This window comes from Leptosomus discolor, chromosome 6, assembly GCF_034619465.1.
Source record: "Leptosomus discolor isolate bLepDis1 chromosome 6, bLepDis1.hap2, whole genome shotgun sequence".
NCBI classification, from domain to species: Eukaryota; Metazoa; Chordata; class Aves; order Leptosomiformes; family Leptosomidae; genus Leptosomus; species Leptosomus discolor.
The window spans coordinates 22,419,067-22,440,809 of NC_141396.1; the positions used below are offsets into that span (position 1 = coordinate 22,419,067).

At 47.7% G+C, this 21,743-nt stretch overlaps 1 protein-coding gene across 5 annotated transcripts in view; it reads left to right on the plus strand.

The window, feature by feature from the left end:
- The first annotated feature begins 807 nt into the window (after positions 1-807).
- Positions 808-21,743, plus strand: part of PAX2 (paired box 2) — an 84,527-nt gene continuing 63,591 nt past the window's right edge. For 2 of the 5 annotated variants that reach the window (XM_086466971.1, XM_086466973.1), the window contains exons 1-3: positions 868-910; positions 4,687-4,855; positions 6,006-6,203. In XM_086466971.1, coding sequence (XP_086323097.1) covers positions 868-910; positions 4,687-4,855; positions 6,006-6,203 — 410 coding nt within the window. Of the gene's footprint in view, positions 911-4,686; positions 4,856-6,005; positions 6,204-21,743 lie in introns of all 5 variants that reach the window. The other 3 variants (XM_086466972.1, XM_086466974.1, XM_086466975.1) reach the window with 2 other exon arrangements.

Below are 21,743 nucleotides of genomic sequence, written 5' to 3' on the forward strand. Positions count from 1 at the left end.
CGCCGGGTCCCGAAGGCGGCGGCCCCCCCGCGCCGAGCGCCGCCGGCCCGGCCCTCCTCTCCTCTCCCCTCTCCTCTCCTGGCCGCGCTCGGCTCGGCGCGCTGGCGAATCAGAGAGTGTCGGAATCTATTGCCTTTGTCTGACAAGTCATCCATCTCCGGGGAGGCGGGCGGGGGGCTGAGGGCGCTGCGGCTTTTAGAGACACACACACCGGGAGCGGAGGCTCCAGTCTCCGGCCCCGGCTCCTCGCAAGCACTTCCCACCTCGGGCGAAAGTCCGCCGGGCGCCGGATCCTCCGCCCGGCTAATAGGAGGGGGCGCGCCCGCCCGCCGCTCGCAGCTTTCCCGGGGATTGCTACTCCGCTTTGAACTTAAATGAACTAAGCCCCGGACCGCGGGAGGAGGAGGAGGAGGAGGAGGAGGGAGAGGGAGAGCGAGAGCGAGAGCCGCGTCCTCCTGCGCTTTCCGCCGCCTGGCCACCGGCCGCACCTTGCTCCGGCACCCCCTCCCCGCCGCCGGGGATGCTCTGAGCTCTCCCAGCCATGACACCCACCTGCCCCCCGGCGCCGCCAGCCCCTCGCTCCCACGGACTCTGTTGACTCCGCCGGCCCCGCCGTCCCGGCCCCCCAGAGCCGGCGCAGCCCTCCCGACCCACGGAAAGTACTTCGCTCCCCGCTCGGCCGGGCAGGGGGGCCAGCGCACCCCGCCGCTCCCCTCCTCTCCTCTCCTTGTGTGTTTTTGTTTTGTTTTGTTTTCTTTTGGTTTGGTTTGGTTTTTTGTTATTTTTTTTCTCCCCTAAGTCTTGAAGTTGAGTTTTAGAGGCGACACGGCGGCTTCAGCCGATTTCTTCCCCTTCCTTTGCCTCCCCATGGATATGCACTGCAAGGCAGACCCCTTCTCAGCAATGCACCGTGAGTACTGGAGCCCGGCTCCTTCCGCTGCTCTCCCTCTTTCTCATCCCTCCATTCCTCCTTCCCCAACCATTCTTCCTCACCTGATCCTTCTCCAGGTCCATCCTTTCACCGCCGGCCTCTCCTCCCCTGGCCGAAACCGAGCTTAGAGGGGCGTTCAGAAGGCAGGACGGGCACCATCGGCCCCGGCGGCAGAGCGGGTGTCCCGGGCAGCCCTGGGCAGCCCCGGGCCCGGGGGGAGCACAGCTCCGTGCCGGCGGCGGGGCGGGGGCCAGGACCCCCAGCCCAGGGGGCAGGGGGCTGTGTGCGGCTGTGCCTGTGCTGCGTGCGAAAGAAAACACCCGCGAACCAGGTCTCTGCTCCGCAAAGGCACTTTCGGCATCGCCCTTCAGACAACACGACTTTATTCCGACTCGTGTCAGCCCCCGGGCTGGACCCTGTCCCTGCCCCGCCGGGTCAGGGCTTCCCGCAACCCTGCGTGGCTCCAAACCCCCAGTTTCCCCTGCGATCTGATGCTGTTTGCTTTGATTTCGGATTTCAGTGGCAGAGAGAGGAGACGCCAGTTTCAAATTAACGGCGGGTTGGTCCGTGGCTGTGCCGTGCTTCGGTTTGGTTTGGTGAAAGGCTGGACTGCGGGAAAAATAGGACAATTGTATGGCTGGGGGACCTGGTGGCTTCGGGGGCTCCCAAGAAGTCACGATCCCTCCTGGTCTTTTGACCAGATCCCTGGTATGCATTTTAAATGCATTCCTGGCACAGAGGAAAGTGGATTCGTGATATATTTTCACTTTAAAGAACCTTTCTGTAAGAAGGGGGACGAAGGAAAGGGAAAAGACTCTTTTACCAGGGACTGACAAGGAATTTTCAGGGATTTTAATTTCACCGCACGGAGGGAAAATAATTCCGAGATTTAAATTACAGAAAAAAATACAAATCGAAAGCCGAGACTGAAAGCATCTTGAGGCAGGAAATGAATAATTAAGAGCAATTTGTAACTTTTGACACCGAAACTTTTGAGGACACGCCCTGCCTGCTGCATAAAAACAAATCGAGAAGATATAAAATGGAAATGCTCGAAGTTAAAAAAAAAAAAAAAATCCCGATTTTGGCGTTAGAAGGAAAGCGCAGAAATACAAACCCATGATCAGATCCCCAGACGTGGATGTAGGTAACTGTCTTCCTGTTTCCAAATTAATGGTTTCCAGGATACATTGCTTAAAATATAGGGTTTAATTTTCGAAGGCCTTTAACAGAAAATAGTCCGCGAATTAGACGTTATTTTTAGTTTTCAGCGATGTGACCTGCTCTCAGACGCGATTGCAGTAATTCTGCCTCCAGTACGATCCAGAACATGCAGCAGCCGAAAGAGGCATTTCACTGTCGCTGTTTTTTAAAAAAACTCCAGGGAAATTCGTGAGCAATTTTGTCTTCCGATTAAAAAAAAAAAAAAATTTAAAAAAAAAAAAAATCAACATCTGTTTTGTTCCCTAAAATGTATTTCTAAATCTACAGACCCAGATATTAGTAAGCAATTAAAATACATAAAATACATACGGGCGCGGGCTCCTGATACACAAGACAGCAAAACACGATCTGTACGGAAGCGGTACGACTGGCTGGGTGTACGTATATACAGACGCTGGCACTTATGCAGACAAATACACGTAAATATCTTACTGCTCTGATAGAAATTACTTTAGAAAACCACGGGGCAGAGCAAAACAAACTCGTGTGAAAAATATCCGGGCTGCAATAAATTGAATTATTAATTTTTAATCTTTTTTGCATCTGTTGCCTTTTAATACTTTGTAATGTGAGTTATAAAAGGTGCTTTGAATTATTTATCATGGAGTTGCCGAAGAAATTGCTGTCTTGTAACTTTAGAGGCAACATGTGCAGAAGGGGTTCTGAACAAATGAAGAAAACACACAGCAACATATACCGGCGGGTTTTAGTGGAGGACGATAAGTATCCCCCCTCCCCTCTGAAATCCTAAATATGTTTTAAGAAAGACCAACAAAAGAATGCAACGAATAACCCTGGCTCATAGGGGAAGGGACGGGGAAGCCAGCCGGCGCCCTGGTCGAGGTGGCTGGGAGGGGATATGTGGAGGTGTTACTGGAGGGGTGGGGGAGATGGAAAAAACTCTATTTGTGCGAAAGGACTTGGATCGATCGCAGGGCAATGAGAGTTTCCACTAAGTTCAGAGCCAATAAGTCAGTGTCAGAAGCAGGGGAGAAAAAAACCTCAGGGAAAATACAAACAGATCATTTTTCAGCAAACTGCAAAACGAACTAAGATCTCTTGGCGGGGAAGATACAGAAGGTTAGGGTTGTGCGAAAGGAAAGCTTTAATACAGAGTGCACTCCACAGCTATATCAGCTGGATATGCCGGAGATAGAGACACGCAGGTAGCAGTGCCAGCGAAGCTGCACCGCCCGCGAGTGAGCGGCTCCCCACACGCTCGGGCAAAGGCGGACTGCTCCCGTCTCTACCGCGAGGCACCCCAGGCGCAAGCGGGTCACAATCGCATGTCTTGCTGAGTCCCAAAAGGAGATATTTCCCTTTATTCCCGTCACTCCGTTCCTCCTTCCCACGCTTAGCAGGTGCATACTTATTTTTTCCCCGCGTTATTTCTCGAAATGGAGAAAGACAGATCGGAAAAAAGCGATCCTAGCAGTCCTATCTGAGAGAGCGGGTTTTTGCCTGGAAAGGAGGGAACAGAGGAAAACGGAGTATTTTAAATTCTCCCTGAATTAGATTTGTGGGGAGAAAAAAAGAGACGAAGCGTGCGAGCCTGGGTGTCTTTTTTTTTTAACTGGAGGATTTTTCCTTTAAAGATCGAAAGCTGAGGAGAGAGAGGGTCTGTCTGTAAACGAACACCGGATGCGGGACACAAATAATTTCTTTCTCTCTCCTTCCCTCTACCTACATTTCTTTCCCTTTCTCTTTTTCTCTCTGAATCCCTTCAACTCGCATCCGAAAATAACGGGAGAGGACGCGTTGCATGGGGGACATGCCGCGGGGTGAGGGAGGGCGGGGTTCCCGAGTAACTGTAATTGACAATGTGATAGAAAATCCTGGAAAGAAAATGAAAGGCGAGAGGAAAAGCCCAAGAGCAGAGAGAAGGGGAACTGCGGCAGGGTCCGCCCGGAGCCGCTGAGCTCCGGACTTCGGGAGCGCATCTTTCCCCAACTCTTGGGAGAGGAGCCGGCGCGGGCATTGCCCCCATCCTCTCCCCGCCACAATGGCCCCGAGAAGCTGCTGCTCCGGCGTCCCGGGCGGGGACCGCGGGGGGGAGAGGTGCTCCCGGCCCTAGGAGGGGAGACGGCGTACGGCGGGGACAGTCTCCGGCTAGCCTCCGGCTCGGGAAAATTCACTCTGCCTTCTCTTTCCCTCCCACCTTGCCTACTTTTTCTTTCTTCCTTTCTCTTTTCTTTCTTTCTCTTTCCCTCTCGCGCTTTCCCCTCTTTCTTCCGCTTTCTTTTATTCATCTTTCCTTCTCTCTTTCTTTCTCTCGTTATCTTTCTTTCCTTGTCTTTCTCTCAATCTCTTGCTTTTATTCTCCCTGTTTTTTTAATCTTTTTCTTTCTCCCTTTTTCTTCTCTTCTCTCTCTCCCCCACGTCTTGTTCCCCCCTCTCGACCCCCCCGCCATCACCCCCATCCATCTGTAGTGACTGGAGATTTTGCAGTAAGAGTGGTGAAGAATCCACGACTAACGGTGTGTTTCTGGTGTGCGTGGGTTGTTGTGTTTTTTTTATTTCTCTTTCCCCAGCAGGGCACGGGGGTGTGAACCAGCTCGGAGGGGTGTTTGTGAACGGCAGGCCCCTACCTGACGTGGTGAGACAAAGGATAGTGGAGCTGGCTCACCAGGGGGTGCGACCCTGTGACATTTCCAGGCAGCTGCGGGTCAGCCACGGTTGTGTCAGCAAGATCCTGGGCAGGTAAGGAAAGAGGGAGCTCCTTCCTCTCCCCTGGGACGGCAACGGTGCATCCCTTCCCCGCTCCGGTGTGACCTCCCGCCCTTCCCGGGGCGCCGGGCTCTCCCCGCCACCTCCCCGAGGGGCCCCGGCTCCTCCGCGCCATGGGAGCCCGCGGCTGAGCAGGGCCCCCTCCTCAGCCGGCAAGGACGTGTGTCCCCTCCACAGCCGGGCATGTTTGGAAACTCCCGGGAAGACAAAAAAATTGCGAGGAGTGGGCGGGAGGGCAGGAAAGAGATGGGACGGGAGGCGGGTGGGAAAAAAACGGAAGAACGATCAAAAAAAACCCCAACAACAACAACAAAACCGCCCAACTCGCAACAATCCGTGAGAGGCCTTAGCAAATACACGAGTAAATAAACAAACAACGGGGCGAATAAATAAATAAATAAATAAATACCCGCGGTAACCGGTCGTCGCCAAATGTGGTGTAAAATATCCCCAGAGGCAAGCCAGGGGGGACGGGGCCGCTAGGATGCTGCGCGGTGTCAGCGGCTGCTGAGCCCCGGGCGCCCGTGCGGGCGGGGTGCGCTGCCGTGCCCGCTGCCAAGGACGGGTCAGAGCTAAGGGCCAGCGGAGAGAGGGGCTGGAGCTGTCCCGGACGAGGAACCGCTTCGCAGCGCCCCGAGCCGGGAGAGCCGGGGCCGTGGGGGGGTGAGCCCGGCACTGCCCACTCCCTGCGCCCCCTCCCCGGCCGCTTCGCCTCCGGCCGGCCGCGTCGGAGCAAGGGTTTCTGTTTTGTTTCCCGATCCCCGGGCCTGAAACGTGTGCGTGTAAGGCGGGCGAAGGGGGAGGCAGCGCTCCTCGCTTCTCTCACACACACAAACAAAAAAAAAAAAAAAAGGAGGAAAAAAGGAACCAAAAAAAAAAAAAAAAGAGCGGGAGTGAGCCCTGGAGAGGAGAAGGGTCTCTTCCGGGCCCAGGCGGCCCAGCGCCCTGCGGAGCCGCGCAATGCAGCACCCGAGCCGCTGCGGCCCGACGCCGCGCACCGGGGGGCCGAAGCCGAGGTGGGGCCGGGGGCCGCGAGGCGCTCCGAGGGGCAGCCGGGCACCGGGTGCTCGGGGGCGGCGGGGCTGTTCCAGGCGCGGCAGGTCACTGACCGTCCTTTGTGCAGGTATTACGAGACGGGGAGCATCAAGCCCGGCGTGATCGGCGGCTCCAAACCCAAAGTGGCGACCCCTAAAGTAGTGGATAAAATCGCCGAGTACAAGAGACAAAACCCGACGATGTTCGCCTGGGAGATCCGGGACAGGCTACTGGCCGAAGGCATCTGCGACAACGACACGGTCCCCAGCGTCTCCTCTATAAACAGGTAAGAGCTACTCCGCAGCCCTGCTCGCGGCCCAGTGGCCTCTTTACGGCCCCATAAAACCCCTCTCAGCAGCGCGGACGGCCCAGTCCTTCCTCGGTCAGGACAGGTCCAGCTTGCTCCAGCCCCCCGCCCGCAGCGGGACCCCTGGGCACGGCTCGACAGCCCCCGGCCCCGCCGCGACCCCCGAGCCCAGTCCCGGGCAGCGGAGCCGGAGCCGGCTGCGCCCCGCAGGGCCCAGGCAGCGGGTCCGCCCCGGGGCTCGCGGCTGTACGCCGCGGGGCTGCAGCTTGCGCCGGCCGCCTGGCCCGGGGCGACCCGGGGCGGGCAGCGTTGTTGCGAGAGCAGATGAGTTCCCCACCGAGCAGCCCGGCGGTGCCGCAACGTCTGGGGACTGTTCGGGCTGGCGGGGTGACGGGCGGCGGAGCCGAGTTTTCCCCTGTCCCTCCAACACCCCTCCCGAGGTGTAACTGACCGCCAGCCTTGCCAGGGTGTGAGGGCTCTGAGCCGACCAGCTGCCGTTACGCGCTGCCAAGCCGGGCTCACGGCCCCGAGCCGCTGAATGCTGGAGGAAGGCTTCCCTTGCAGCCGCTGTCCCCGGTTCAGTCCTCATCGCTAGCCCGGCGGTCCCTTCCCCCGGCTGGGGAGCGCTGCTCCCTGCCGTCCTTGCGGCTCCCGGCTGATCCCGGCCCTCGCAGGAGGCTGCGAAGGAGCAGGATCGGTTCAGCACTAGCGAACAATTTCCCCCAGCTGCTAGGATGAGACTTTTGTTGGTGGAGGGGCTCAGATTTGGTCTCAGGTTTGAAGTGACAAAAATAACCGTATGACAGGCAAAAAAAAAAAGAGGATCGATGCAAAAGAAAAAGGCTGGTGATAGATGTCATCAAGTATTAACACACTGCAAAGCGCTCGGGCTGTTCCCATGCCTGCACTTTCAAACGCAACGTACATCAGGTCTTCGCACTTTGGCAACACACAACACTCTTAGACACACAGTAAAAGTAGTTACGCTGGTTTAGTGTAATGTATGTACCTTGACTATGCCCACAGAAATATAACCTCTAGAACCAGAGTAACATAGAGATATTTGCGAAGGGTACATACATAGGTACAAAATACCTCACTGACAGAGTAAGGATACATGAAATTTTGCACGCAATCCCAAATATACGGCGCTTCTCACTCCAATAAATGTATGTAGGGTATATGCAAATACGTATGCAGGCTTTTGTAGTGTCTGTATAGATAAAAATGCACAAGTCAGTATATTGGCCCTTTTGATATATAACAACTTTAGCTACATTTTTTTTTAAAAACGTGATGTATTTATAGCAAGGGAAGCAATAAATAAATAGAAGAGAAAATGCAGTGGTATTTTTTGTCTTGCACTTTTCATGGTAGATTTATCAAAATATGTCTAATAACTCAGACTGTGTATTTCTAAATCTGGCATCCTATATAAATGGGTTTTAATATTTTGCAAATGATATGGAATTATCCCAAATCATCTTGAAAACAGCAGGTAGAATTAGCTAGTGGAATGTACCTTGGCTAAGAAAGATTCCCTCAGACACACTGTCTCTGTAATATACTGCTAGGCTACCCTAGGAAATTATCCCTGTGTGTGCCATCTGTATTAAAATGGTTATTAAGTTATGAACAGGGTAACATAATACTGATCGGCTAATTATACACCCTCCTAAAAAACCTCCAGGTCTCTGTTACTCTCTCAGTCAGGTATTGAAATAATAACAGTTTGACATTCAGACACCTTACAAAGGCAGCTGTGGAAGGACAGCCAGCTATCCCTGGGAGGAATTAAGCTGGTGGTACGGAAGTGCAGAGGAACAGCATATATGGACCCGACACACATGTATACTTTGGCTAGCTCCAGGGATGTTGGCATCCAAATGTCACTGAGGTCTCAGCCTTACACCTGCTGGACCTGATGCCTCATGTCTGGGTTGTGATGTCCCCAGCAGAAGGCTAAGCGCCAGGTTTTGCTATTAGTTTGCATCAGGATTTTGGGGGTTTTGTACCTCAGTTTCTCCACCCTGGAAATAAAACCCAGTCCTTCTCAGAAGGAGGCGGGAACAGATGTCAGTTAGATTGCATTTATAAAGTGGTTTGAGAAGGACAAGTGCTTTGTAGCTGCTAAGTATTACTATATTAAAGAGGTTCATTTGTGGCCCACCATGGTTGATCCATACTGCAATGGCACTTGAGTGTGTAGTCACAAAGGCACAAGAGCATTTTGGCTTCATATGATTCAATCTTTCCCCATTCCTTTTAAAAATTGAGGCCCACCTTCCCACTGTTCACCTTTGTATGAGGCTCCCCAAAACTCACATCTGTGAATAAGCGAGCCCATCATATCACAGGTCATAAAATTTGCAAGTCTGTGCTAGGCAAGAACAGGACAGTGAACTGGGAAAAAATTGCAGCTGACTAGGAAATAGCGAGTATATAAGGGCCCAATCCTGGTGCCACGGAGAGTAGCGTGAACTTCATCACTCCAGCGACTTTTGTGACTCCAGTTCACAAAACTGACAAAACACAAAGAAGGGACTAAATTCATGATTTAAATACACATTTTTCTTTCTCCTATTGTCAAAATACACGTATAGAATTGGGTCAATCCTTTGTAACAGCACATCCCTTACCTCCGGTACGATCACAAATTTGAGTTAATCTAACACTCTGAGTCTCTAAGCAGCTTCAGATAGCTGCTTTTAAAACCCAACCTTCTAGAAATATCTGTCATCTTATTTTTGCAAAATGTGGAGTTTCCAAAGCAAAATCTGCATTGGCGTAGTGTCCAGAACTGTTAGAGCTACACCCATGAGCGATTTAACGTCTTGAGACTGTAAGCGAGGCATTTACAGAAACAGAAGTTACCTATGTCCCTAGATAGACTGTGAATATTGTACTTCAAAATGGAGATCTCCATGTACATGGAAAAAAATGACTTTCGGTTATTATAAGATTTTCTGAAAATGTATTAATTACGTTTTATTTTCTTTCTTTCTGGGGATTAGTCTAACATTAACAAAAGCTTTTGGGTGAGAGTGCAAAACAATGCAGTTTCAATTCAATTTTTAAAGTCTTCCTAAAACATTTTAAAAATCTATTTTCCATTAATTATTTTTTGTGATATATGAATTCTATGTGCCTACATTGCACTGATCTGCCAGTATTGCACTGAGACTATCAGGACGCATTTGGGATGACATGGAATACAGTACTGAGATTTATCAGAAACTTATTCATACCAAACTCATGCAGATAAAGGCTAGATACAAACTCTGGTAAAAAACATGACTTAACTACCCTGCCAAGATTCAGGGAAAAAAATAGTCTCTTCTGCTATGCAGTAGTTTTCCTTTAATTATAACAAAAAAAAGTCTAGAGAATATACTAGGTAATAAGCAAAGCACACCAGAACTGACAGGATCAAGACAGAGCAGTTATCTCTGCACTGGAAGCTTTCCCGTTCCCGCTTCATACATTAGGTACTGTATGGTATAAACCTATTGTGTATGTGTAGGTATACACACGTATATATACATACGTATATACATACACACACATAAATGTAAACACACACATATACACAGTGCATAGAATTGAGAAGCAGGCAAGGGACAGAAGCTCTTATTTCTTTGGTAAGTAATTAATGCTTACTTTAAATCACCTGAGCACCTTGCTGCTTAAGCACCCCACCAGCCCTCACTTTTTTGATCTATCGTATGACTATAAATGAGTTATCTTTGGTCACATTGGGTTAGAATATTTTGACTGGGTTTAGGCACTGCTGTAAGCCTTGCAGCGATCTCCTAAGTACAAACTTGGAGGCAAACATTAATGAGAATTTTCCCTTTGTTTTGCGGCACATACAGTTAGCCTGAGAACACAGGTTTAATGAGATAATAATCACCCCCAAAAAATCTTTTGACTTAGGCAGTGTACTTTAGTAGGAACAGGACAGAGACGTCACGGACACACGTTCACGGTTATGCAATGGACATTGTAGTTTAAGCATTACTTCCTGCTTCTCTTAAGTTAATTAATTCCTTCCAGGTCCAGAAAGGCAAAGCAAAACAACCCCCCCTCCAATTTGTCCCTCTATCCCAGCTCTCTTGCAGCTGGGTTCAGTACTAGGGATTCCCAGTTAGTCTTTATCCAAGGAATGCCAAAGTCAAAGCATTATGGAGTTCAGCCTGCCTTCTGGATACACTTTGGACCCTGAGTTGCTGAGAGTGGACATAAGTAATACTTCATGGTAGGGAATAGAGTTTAGTGAATATATTACCTCAGTCAAGCCATTAGATGTTTTTTCAATCTTCTCTTCAGTATTTGGTATACGTTAATTTCTAGCATTAAGCGCTTGGTTTGGGGAGATGTTTCCTGTTTTGTTATATAACAATGATTCCTAGTTAAAGTCTCCAATAATGATGTGCTTTTAAAAACTACATGTGGAAAGACGCACACATTGATTCAGGTTATAACGACCAGTGAAATGTACTTGTACACTGACATATTATTGAGCATGTGGCCAATTTCAGTGGCCGTGGGCAGGCCTGTAGTTTAGAGCAAAGAATGGCGTATTAGGAGATCAGATTTCTCTTACCAGTTCTGCCATTAACTTTCAGGTTGATCTTGGGCAGGACACATGGACTCCTTATAAGGAAGATGCTTTTGCCACGTGTAAAATGAAAATAACAGTATTTAGCTATCTTTGTAAAACCCAGTGTGATCTTTCACTAAAAACGTCCATGAAGTTCAACACATAACGAGAAAAGGTTCAAAGCTGGAGCTAGGTTGTTTTACATCAGCTGAGGCATTAGCTCATGCAAGGGAGATAGAATTGAACAGAATCTCCATTGAGGTAAACGTAACGTCTCCAGACAAACAATCAAGTCTGGCAAAAGGCAGGCGTATTAGGGCAGGGGCTGTGTCATATGTGGAAGAAATCAATGTTATGCACACAGAGCTTTCTGAGTCACTCTTGCTAGCCTTTCTTGAGAATTTCCCCAAAGGACACCCTGGCCAAACTCACTGGTGTGTCTCTCCCTGTCTTTCTCACTGAACAAATCTGCAACTCTTGGAGGACAGGTAATAAGTCTAGGGAGAAGTTGGAAGAGTGGCAGCTTGTTCATAGTGACCAAAAGTAGTGACAACTTCATGGCCTGCAGTGAACACAGGGTGAATTGCACAGTTTTAAACAGCAAGTGTGTGTGTGTGACACAAACCTACCACCACCGTCAGTATTCAGTAACCACAAGTGAGTTTTCTCCATAGAGAGGCCAAGGATTAGACTGTCCATGTAGAGTGGATTAGCTTCTGACAGACGATGTGTTGGTGCAAGGCAGGGGTGAAGAAAACTTCTGACCGTACCCAACAGAGTTTACCAGGTCTCATAACCTGGCACTTCTTAGCGCACACGGAAGAAACTTGGGATCCTAGCAGGGATCCTCTCCCTTAGTTGTTGCTGAGTCTTTCCCATGTGATTTCCTGCATCAGGGCATGGTCTCAAGGTAGAAGACTTCTACTGCCAGTTGCTTTCAGCTGAGCAAGGAAAGTGATTGGGTCACACAGGGCTTCATTACAGGGAATATACTCCTTTAAATTCAGATTCTTTTCCATCAGACACAAACCTGGTATTATCTTCCTTTTATCATTGCAAATAAAGGACAAGCTCATAAAGCAGAGGTTACAGACAATGTTACTGCAGCTGAAAGAGTAAATGAATGCTCACAGCATTTCTCTTTGTCTTATTCCTCATATCTGGCCACTGGAAGGTTGTATGGTGGGAACTACGATAAGCTAGCTGCATTTTTTCTAATTTTCATATTGCAGAGATATTAGCTCAACAGAGGCAGTTAGCAAGTAAAATTGGTTGCGCCTGGGAAGTTTTGAGCTCCCTGTTTTGTGAACCTCAAAGTTCAGAACCGCATCGGTTTCTTTATCACCTAAAAATCCGAGCCCTTCCTTGTTGTATAGATGTACAGAATGCTTGGTTTTTGTTGGAAGTTAAACATTTTCAAGCCTTTGCATTGAGTGAATGATTGCTGCATTCTGCCATAGAGGTAGCTGCATTTCAGTGCTGGGTGAGTGAGTCTTATGGAGCTAAACCTCATTTACCAGGATCACTATTATGTAAAAAAACTCATTTGACTTTGGGAGAAAAGAGGAGAAAATATAAGTGGCTTGGCCAAGCAATGACGAAGTGGTGAGAACAATATAGTGATCTGAAGGGCACAGGCCCTCTAACAGGAGAGGAATTATTCATGTTTAAACAAAGCAGTATAGCCAGGAATGAAGGGAGGGAAGTAAGAAAGGAAACATTTAAATGGTAGCAGAAGGCATCCCCTGATAGGGAGGTCCATTAAGTTGTAGAATTGCATCCCATAGGAATTCCTGATTTCTTGGAATATATATAACTAGATGGCATTAATAACAAGCAAACATACAATAAGAAATAATCTTGTGTTGGGTAAAGAGACAGATAATACTTTGGCAGGCCAGCTGGGCCCTTTATGATATGATGACATGATGCATACAAAACGAAGTCATGTTTTCAGCCATATATCAAATATCCCAAAAACCCCATCTCTGATCCTAAAGCCCATTCAAACAAAACATTTCCATATTACTTGAATAAAAAGATATGCCTTCAAAAGGAGGCATATCTTTTTGTTGAACAAGGCTGAGCTTCACTTAGATTCCATGGTCTTTAATTAAGGCATGTTGAAATTCAAATGGAGTTTAGGCTCTTTACTTACAATCAGCAAAATATTTAGGGACCCCATTTTTGGGGAAGGTCTCTATAAATGAAAGGTAGAGGCTTCCAAAGCTTTTGTCATTGGCCTGACGTCCATGCAGCTAACTAGGGCTTTTGGAAATCCCATCTGTGTGTAGATGGCTCTGATGATGATTACCACTCATGAAAGCGTCAGAAATGTTTGAGGTTTTCTCCCAATCATTCTTTAAACTGAGAGCTAACAGGAATGAGTATTTTTCCAGTGTAATCGATTAATCTATTGCAGCCTATACACGCATGGCCATGTTTACCAGTCCCAGCTGTTTAAAAATGCCAAGATAGAGTCTGAATCATGCAATTAGCATAAAAATCATGAGTGCTTGTAATACAACATGGGTTTGTTTTTACTTGTTTTCTCTTTTCCACCCTAAATTTTTAAAAGGATTTGGATATCTGACTCCCATTAAACAACTTTAAAAACACCTTAACAATGCAGTCCTTTGAGTCTTCAGAGAGCAAACAGACCCCTTTTCAAGCCCCCACAAGCACTGGAAACATACTTTATTAAATGAGAACTGAAATTCTCATGCTATCACTTGACTAGAGGAGCTGGAAAACCCACAACAAACACCATTAGGCTTGTGATGAAATACTGGACAGTATGATATTCAGCGCTAGCCTCCAATTTTCTCTAGTGCCAGTAACTGAGAGCTGATTTTGTAGCACTTATGTGGCTATCTACCCAGCTGAAAATCACAAATCTAACCACTTGGTTTCCAAACTCCTCAGACTGCACTTACAAATATTCATTTCCAATCAATTTGCACCTACTAATATTTCTCAACGCTCACATGTGATGACAGAGCCAGAAGCAATGCCGGTGCTTACTATTTCTATCGCAATAGCATAAAGAGGCTCTGTGCATAGATCACAGCCCATTGTCCAAAACAGGCGCAGCGTAAATAGGAATTTTTTTCCAGAGGTTCTTTTAGAAAATCAGTATATACACACATCTTTCTTTACAGCATCCCCTTAGCTTCTACTAGGCTCATAATTCAGACAGTCCTCAAGGTTTCAGGGATCCTGAAACAAACATCTTTGTTTGTTATAGGAAATGAGGTATCTGGCTAGGGCTCACCCACCAAGCCCAAGCCCAGGTAAAAGGCAGAGCAAAACTGGAGAGCCCTCTTCTTCCGGCTCATATCTGACAAGACAGAGACGGAACGCTAGCTAGACTGTGACAGCCTCCCCCCCTCTTCCCCGATAAGTAGGCATATAAATAAATAAATAAACGGCATCCTAACTGCACTGAGAACTCAATAAAACAATCACATCAAATATGAGGAGGTATAAATCTCATGTCTGCACAGGTAACCCACTCAATTGCTTTTATTATGGCTCAGCCTGACTCCATTTATTACCATCCGTGGCCTGGGTGAAGGATGTTTGCATGGAGGGTGGTCTCCTGGTGAAATCCTATCCCTGGAGCAGTGACAATCAGCCCATACAGAGGTGGATTTTGGTGGGGAGACCAAAGGCAGATCCATCTGTCTGCATGAAAACCAATCAATAACCCTGTAACTAGACCCCTTGTCACTGGGAAATGGACAACACAATAGTTCAATCCTGGAGCCATAGGAGAGGAATAGCTGTGGTTGGGGTGTGAAGAATGACAGGATGTATGCATGAAGTGTTTGAGACACATGGACAGAATACATCTGTCCATATAGATACCGAGGAGGAGTGATAGGAGGAGCGTAGAGGGTGCATTTATATATATAGAAGGCAAATTTGAAAGGTTGATGTGTTCAGAGGTAGCTATGGGGAAGGAAAAAGCAGAGTTATAGCACGTCTTTTTACAGGGCATTTACACAGGGTCCGTGAGTGCAATGCAGATAGGTACCTTTGGGGAAATGTGCCTGCTGGTTGGATACTACATATGAGTATGTTGGTATATGGCAGGGAGCATGTGTCTCTGGGCAGGCACATAGATGGTGAACACCAAATGCTGGTAGGCTAAAGTAAGCATATGCAGTAGTTCGATGTGGGTGAGGAAGGATATTCCTTTGTCCTCTGTCTGGCTTGGGATTTATGTGTTTACTAGTTTTGACAGAGAGGAAGAAGAGTGATGTGCCAAAAGGCTGAACTAACGGACTGTGAGTTACAGATACGCTTCCCAGAAAATGCTATGTATGAAACAGTTACCCAAACCTCACTGTTGAATCAGGAAGGGAGATTCTGGTGGCTTGTCTCTGCCTGTATGAAAAATAGAAATAGGACTTTTCTTGCTGCTGTCATCCCCTAGCTCTGCAGTTCCTGTAGTGTTTCTAAAATCTGCACAGCCTGGTTCCCCAGGCTTCTAGCAACTCCCTCAACACACACATGCATACACACAGAGATATGCTGGAGTTTGCCTTTATTAATCGTTCTCTCCTGGGGGCCAATTTAGTTTTTATTCCTTTGGTTCCATTTTGAACAGTTCCTCCTCCTTCCAAGGTAAGCACCCTCCCCTCTCTGCAGGGTCCAAGGCACAGGGTAAAACATCCGTCTCTGGTTGGGAGGCAATTGCATTAAGAGTAGCGATCAGCTCTGCTCAAAATGCTTATCACTGTATTTCAGTTGAGAGGGGTGGGATCCATGTTTTGCAAGGCAGATTGATGTCTGTTTGTTAATTTATAAAAGGAAAAGCAGAGACTGCAACCAGACAACAAAGTCACAAAAGAAACCCTCACATCTGTCAGACAGGATGCCCTGCACCACCTCTAGTTTCGGGGTAGTTTGGATGGTTTTGGAAACAATGACAACAATATCCATTTCTTTGGTCAGGGAGGGTTAATATCCCAGCCCTTCAATTCTCAGAACTAGTCCTCGTTTTCGTCAAGCTGGGCTGAAGTATGAGGGCAACCTCATTACCCCACTGCAGATTTTCCAGCTCTCACTTTAAAATTGTGATAGTCTTTGGACACTAACATTTGGGCACTTCTTAAAGGGACTATTGCCTTTCAACATACTCATGTTTCTCTAAAAATTCTTTTAAGAACAATTTTTGGTCATCTGCCTTTAAAAAGAAAGCCTGCAGCACAATGCAGCTATGTAATAGTGCCTGCTGTTAATATTTGCCTAAATTTAGGCCCTTTCTTGGTTGTTTAAATTTAGACTTTCAAGCTCGAAAAATTATACATTTATACATAAATTATACATACATGAAAAATACATACACGCTTATTTATAAAATCAGTATGGAAGGGAGATGTAGAAGAGAAGACAAATGGAACGAATAATATTTCCGAAGAAAAGGAAATCATGTCTGCATACTGAATGCATAGGAGAAGTGTATGTCTGGGACATGCTATGCACAAATGGGCCAAGGCTGTGCAAGCAGAGGCAGAGTGGAAAATGTACAATGTCACAAATTCACTCTTCCTATGGAACAAACAGCAAATTTAGAGTTTTAAAGTGACAATGTTTGGGCTGCTGTCTCTGGCAGCCAGCCAGCCACATCATGAAGCTTCCAGAGCGGATGGAGAGTGCAGCTGAGTGGGGTTGGGGGAGGAAAGGGCAAGAGATAAGGACAGAGTGAAAGGCTAAGGCAGATTTGACTTGGATAGTGTCAAAACCAGAACTGCTGTGGCTTTACAGAAGGCAACCTTGGCCACAGTGCCAAACAAGTTGCAGAGAGTCATCCAGTATTGACATCCAACTCCCTTACGTGGCTTTAACGATTTCAGGCTACATGTGTGCCTGAGTCGAAGGGTCTGTGCATATGAAGGCAGCCAGGATGGGGATGGAGTATCTGGCTGTGTGTGGATTGTAGTGAGGTGCACAAGCTGGAGAGCAGGGAGGAAATGCATGGGTGAGTTTGTACGCTTGCACATGAAAAAGCATGTGTAAATTTGTGAAAATAAGATTGCCATGATTCTACCCCCTCTTGTGGATTACATGAATTTTTGTGACCTGTAAATATTTAAAGAAAAATACATGCCTATGGGTGAGCTCTCTATGGGTCTTGGTGCCCAGCGGGCAAACTGGCAGAGCTGGTGGCACAGGGAGACATGAAACGGAAGGGAGGGCGGCCTGTTTCAGGTGGATGTGTATACCAGGAAATGCTTCTGGCACTGTGAGAGGCAGGGGATAAAGTGATCCTGGGGAATACAGCCTTTAGAAGAGTGCAAGAGGAGGGTGCCAGCCCTGTAAACGAAGCCTTTGTACTGCTTAGAGTACCACCTTTCCAAAATGAAAGCACCTTCTGCACCATTTCAGTGTGCTCCTGGATCGTTCTGTGCACAGTGAAGTAATTTGAGCATGGAAACCTGGGTGCATTTGTGCAGATAGACTGCTGAGTATTGTTCCACTAGACAATCTTCTCTGTAATGGATATTTGGGCGAGACATGCCCTATACCCCATGACATGTGTACAAGGAGGAGCATGGGCATATCACTAGGGCAACATATCCAGCTGGGACTATAGACGTATAGCAAGTAGGTATTACTGGCCTGTGTAAGAACTAAGAATAGTCTTATCCATGGAAACAGTGTCATAACTCTGCAGTTACATGCAAGGAGTCACAGGGGTAAGCAAAAGCACGGCAATACATGTCTTGGAATCCTGTCTGGTCTTGCGAGGCTCTGCACACAATTCTGTGTGATGGCTTCCCGATGGCAAGGCAGTCGTATGAATGCACTGATGAACTCCGGCTGCAAGCAGATGCATGGGGGGGTCCTAGCAGTGCTCATATCTCTGTCAGCAGTTCCTTTGGGTAGACCTGCGGATGAGATGCTATGGCAGCCATACCACCAACGTGCTGAGGAGAACGCTGCTGGTGAGATGGGCAGCGTCAGAAACACACACACGTGTGCAAGTGTGTGTAGAACAGAGTGGCATCTGCTGAGATGTGTGAACACAGAAGGTGTATGGCAGTGGGTATGCATACACACAGAGATGCCCTCCCCCGTGTGGGGACATGTGCCTGTTGGGTGTACCTAGTGCATCTGAGGGAATGAGGGGTGTATGTAGCATGATATATTTGTCAGGGAGCGGATGTATGCTAGTTCATCTGATACATGATGCAAGAAGGGGATACCTGGGGATAGTGAGGGCAGAGGGGGTTACGCTTAAGGAGATATTTCTAATGATAGCCATAATTTAATGCACTGGACTCTGCCCTCCTCTCCCCTCCTCTTCCCTCCCCTCACACTCTTCTCCTCATTACCCAGGTTATCTTGTTTGGGTTAAGAGGCCAATTTCAACAGACTATAATTGAAGAGTGAAGAGAATCTGATAAGATAAGGAAGGGACATCATTCCTCAAGGGATCAATAGAGGTTTCATGTTCCTCCTTCCCTTGCTGTGTCCCTAACACGCTAACACTCTGTGTCCGTGGGCCTGGTTTATTTGCTCTGCTTGTCTGCAAGCCCAGAAAGGAAGCGTGGGAGTAGGGGGGGTTGTAGCCCCTGTCTGTCACACAGCCAGAGCAGGGGAGGGGGCATAAGGAGGGGACAATGGGGACACCAGCAGCGATACAGTCCCCTCTGGGAGCCAGGAGGAGGCAGGGAGGTGACAAGCCTGTTGCCCTCCTGGTTCTGGCAGGGGCACGGTCTCACAGGGGAGGTGTTCACCTTTGGCCTTTTATCTCGGCATTGTGCTCTGCAAGGGAAGGATATTGATAATTTGTCTAGATTTAGACTTGTTTTTTCTAGTGTCCCTGAGCAGGCAAGCTCAAATCTTTTTATAAGCACTCACAGGGTGAACTCTCAGGGCCCCTCAGGGTAAGGGAGGTATAATTACTCCTACCACAAGGAGGGCTGGTAGCTGCTCCTGATTAGGTTTATGTTAGCATCTGAGGTTCAGGCTTGATGGCCCCAGTATTTTACAACCGTACTTAGCAGTTTTTTGGACCAAACCAACATGAGAGGATTCCCTTAAGAAACATGGAGCTGTCTCAGCAGTGAATACAGGTCCCTTCATGGCAGAGCTGCCAGGGCAGAGTTTGTTCCACTCCTGCTTCATGCTTCTTGTCAGGTAGATGCGTATCTCACACAAGCAGTGTGAAATCCATACAAACTCATGGGCAGGGATCAGCACTGCCTGGTGTGCACAGGCAGCTGGGACAGTGCAAAAGAAGTCCCTCCAGGAGACCCAGCCTCTTGCATCAGGCAAGCGCTGCAGGTGCTCCCTTCTCCCCGTGGCCAGCGTAGGGATGGTCGGGCGCAGGGAGACAAGCTGAGAGGTCAGCATAGTGCAGGGTCCAATCCAGATCCCATACAATAGAGCTGGGCTGAGATATCTTCTTCCAGCTGATTTCTCTTTTATTTTTAACACCCGGAGAAACAGATTCTGAGAGCAAGTCAGTCATGCAGTGAGCATGTGGCAGAGTTGGGAATACAACCCAGATCCCCTGACTCCCAACCTCAGGCTTTAACCACTAGACCATGCTTCCCTCTAAGCCACCTTGAACTTTCCTCAGTGAGGATGGGGGCTACTAAGCCTCTATGGGCTGCAGTTTACCAAGCTGTCAGGAGTGTGCTCACTGGACCGCCTCACCAGAGACAGCCTTCCTCACGCACACTAAAAAAGTTGAAAAGAAATTCATTTCATGGCCGGTGGTTGCTTAAAAAAGGCGATTCCAGCATATGTATGTGATAAATGTTAACTGTGCATTAATCGCATTAAAGAGGACCCTATAAACTTTTCATTTCTAATTAAATTCTGGCCGATGATTCTGGCGAAGCCAGCACACTCCGGGCCTTTGTTTATGTGGAAAATTAAAATGCAAATACAATGGAATTTATTTCCATTACTAGAGTGATATGCTGGGCTCCTCTGTTTAACAGCCTCCAATTATTTTCAAACAGGTCCCTCTCTCTCTCCCTCTCTCCCCTCCTCTCTCCATTCCTCACTCCCTCATTTTTTCTTCCCCCTGTTACCCTGATGCTGCTATCCCAGTGTGAGGGGTAAGAGCTGGTAAAGCAGTGGGTGGGCTAAGAATGGTGTCATCTCTTCAAGGGCAAATGCAGGCAGGAATACAGAGGAGGAAGGGGGAAAAAGAGCAGGAGAGCACAGACAAGGAGGCAGTGGAAGTAGCAAGACTTGAGCTAATGCAAGGAGGAGTAAGGAGTTATCTGTTAGCAACCTCGCTGTAAAATATAAGATAAACTCACTGGTTTGCTAAATTCCAGCCATATAGATGACTTGACTGAGAGAGGTCATGGGTCTTTCCCTGATGGGATATTTTGATGAAAGGGTGCCGCTGAGAACTGTCTCTGGAAGTTTTCTGGATCTTTCACAGTCTTTTTCATAGACTCTGTCTGGATGTGACTCCTGGGCCAAATCCTGATGGCTGAGGAAGCACAGAACAGGCCCAATGCCAGGCACATTGCCTGCGCAGAGTGAATAAATCCATGTGGCAATGACACATAATCATCAGCTGAAAAATAACTGAACTCTCTTATTTATTTTCAAGGGCCCAAATGTGGCTACACTGTCTTAGGGCATTAGCACACAATATCCACACAAGTTAGAAGCCATTGCACAAAATCAGAGATTCATTGTACATTTAAAATTTCTTAACACATATATTTTCTGCTAAATGCTGCTGACATAGAATCCCATTCTTTCTTACATATATAAGAGACCTAGGTCAGTTAAGACATGGGAACATTGCCAGGCAGTCACACACAGATTGGAGGCATCTGCTAACTGACATGGATGCCCTTCTGTGCATTAATATAGAAAGTCACACAAGAAGACCCTTGCAAAGACAACTGTGCACTTCACTGTAGACATACGTAGTCATTTATAGATCCCTTCACAGACTCAGTCAAATAATTTGAAACTGCACAGATTAGTCTTGCATATATTTGTGAAGAAACCTAGGATATGGAGACTTACCCAAAAACATAACTGAAAAGTCTTAGCAAAACCCCTGAATGCACCATAAGGCACACACACGTAAACATATTCACATAGTCTTGGGAATACGCTGGCACACACACACAGTTATTCACAAGCAAGTGGCCACAGACCTTGAAGCATGTGGCTGAGAACCAGCCAGACCTGCCACCCCGTGTGTCACATGCACGTGAGCGGCGTACCCTCAGCACGCCCCACGGGCAGGGAGAGCGAGGAAGCCAAAGGGATATTCTTTTAGTGAGTGTGAGCGTCTTAAGGAATCACCTAGTGTAAATGATCCTGCCCCAGCAGAGACAAGGAAACAGGAGAAGGACACATTCACTTACAACACTGAAAAGAGGCCATTACCCAGTCAAACAACCCAATCCCTGACATCATTATTCAATACACAGGAGCCCTGAAATGCACACTAACTCAATCACAGAGACACACGATTACAAAATAATACTGATGGAATCAATGAGACAGACATGCGGTCATACAAAGCGCCCCCACCCCGGTGTTAATACACAATAACAGCCGCCCAACAAATGAATACAAAACAGCCATTCACAACCACAATGGCAAAACACGGGGGCTGCATTCTCAAAGGAGACTTGAAAACTCTGGCAACAAAACCCACCCTTGCAAGAGGGGGCTTGGAGCAAAACCTAGGGTGAGGGTAAAATCTGGCTGTTGTCAGCCTAGTTGAGTAACAAATAGTAAAAGCCTGATTGAGGAGCATGTTGAGCATGTTCACATCCTAGTGAGGCTGGGGGACCCCCAGGGCACTCAGGACCATGCAGGATTTTACCCACAGCAATCAAAATAAGACTGGTTCAGTGAAGGGACACCTTTGCTCAATGACCAAAAGCATCATGCGGCCACTCTTA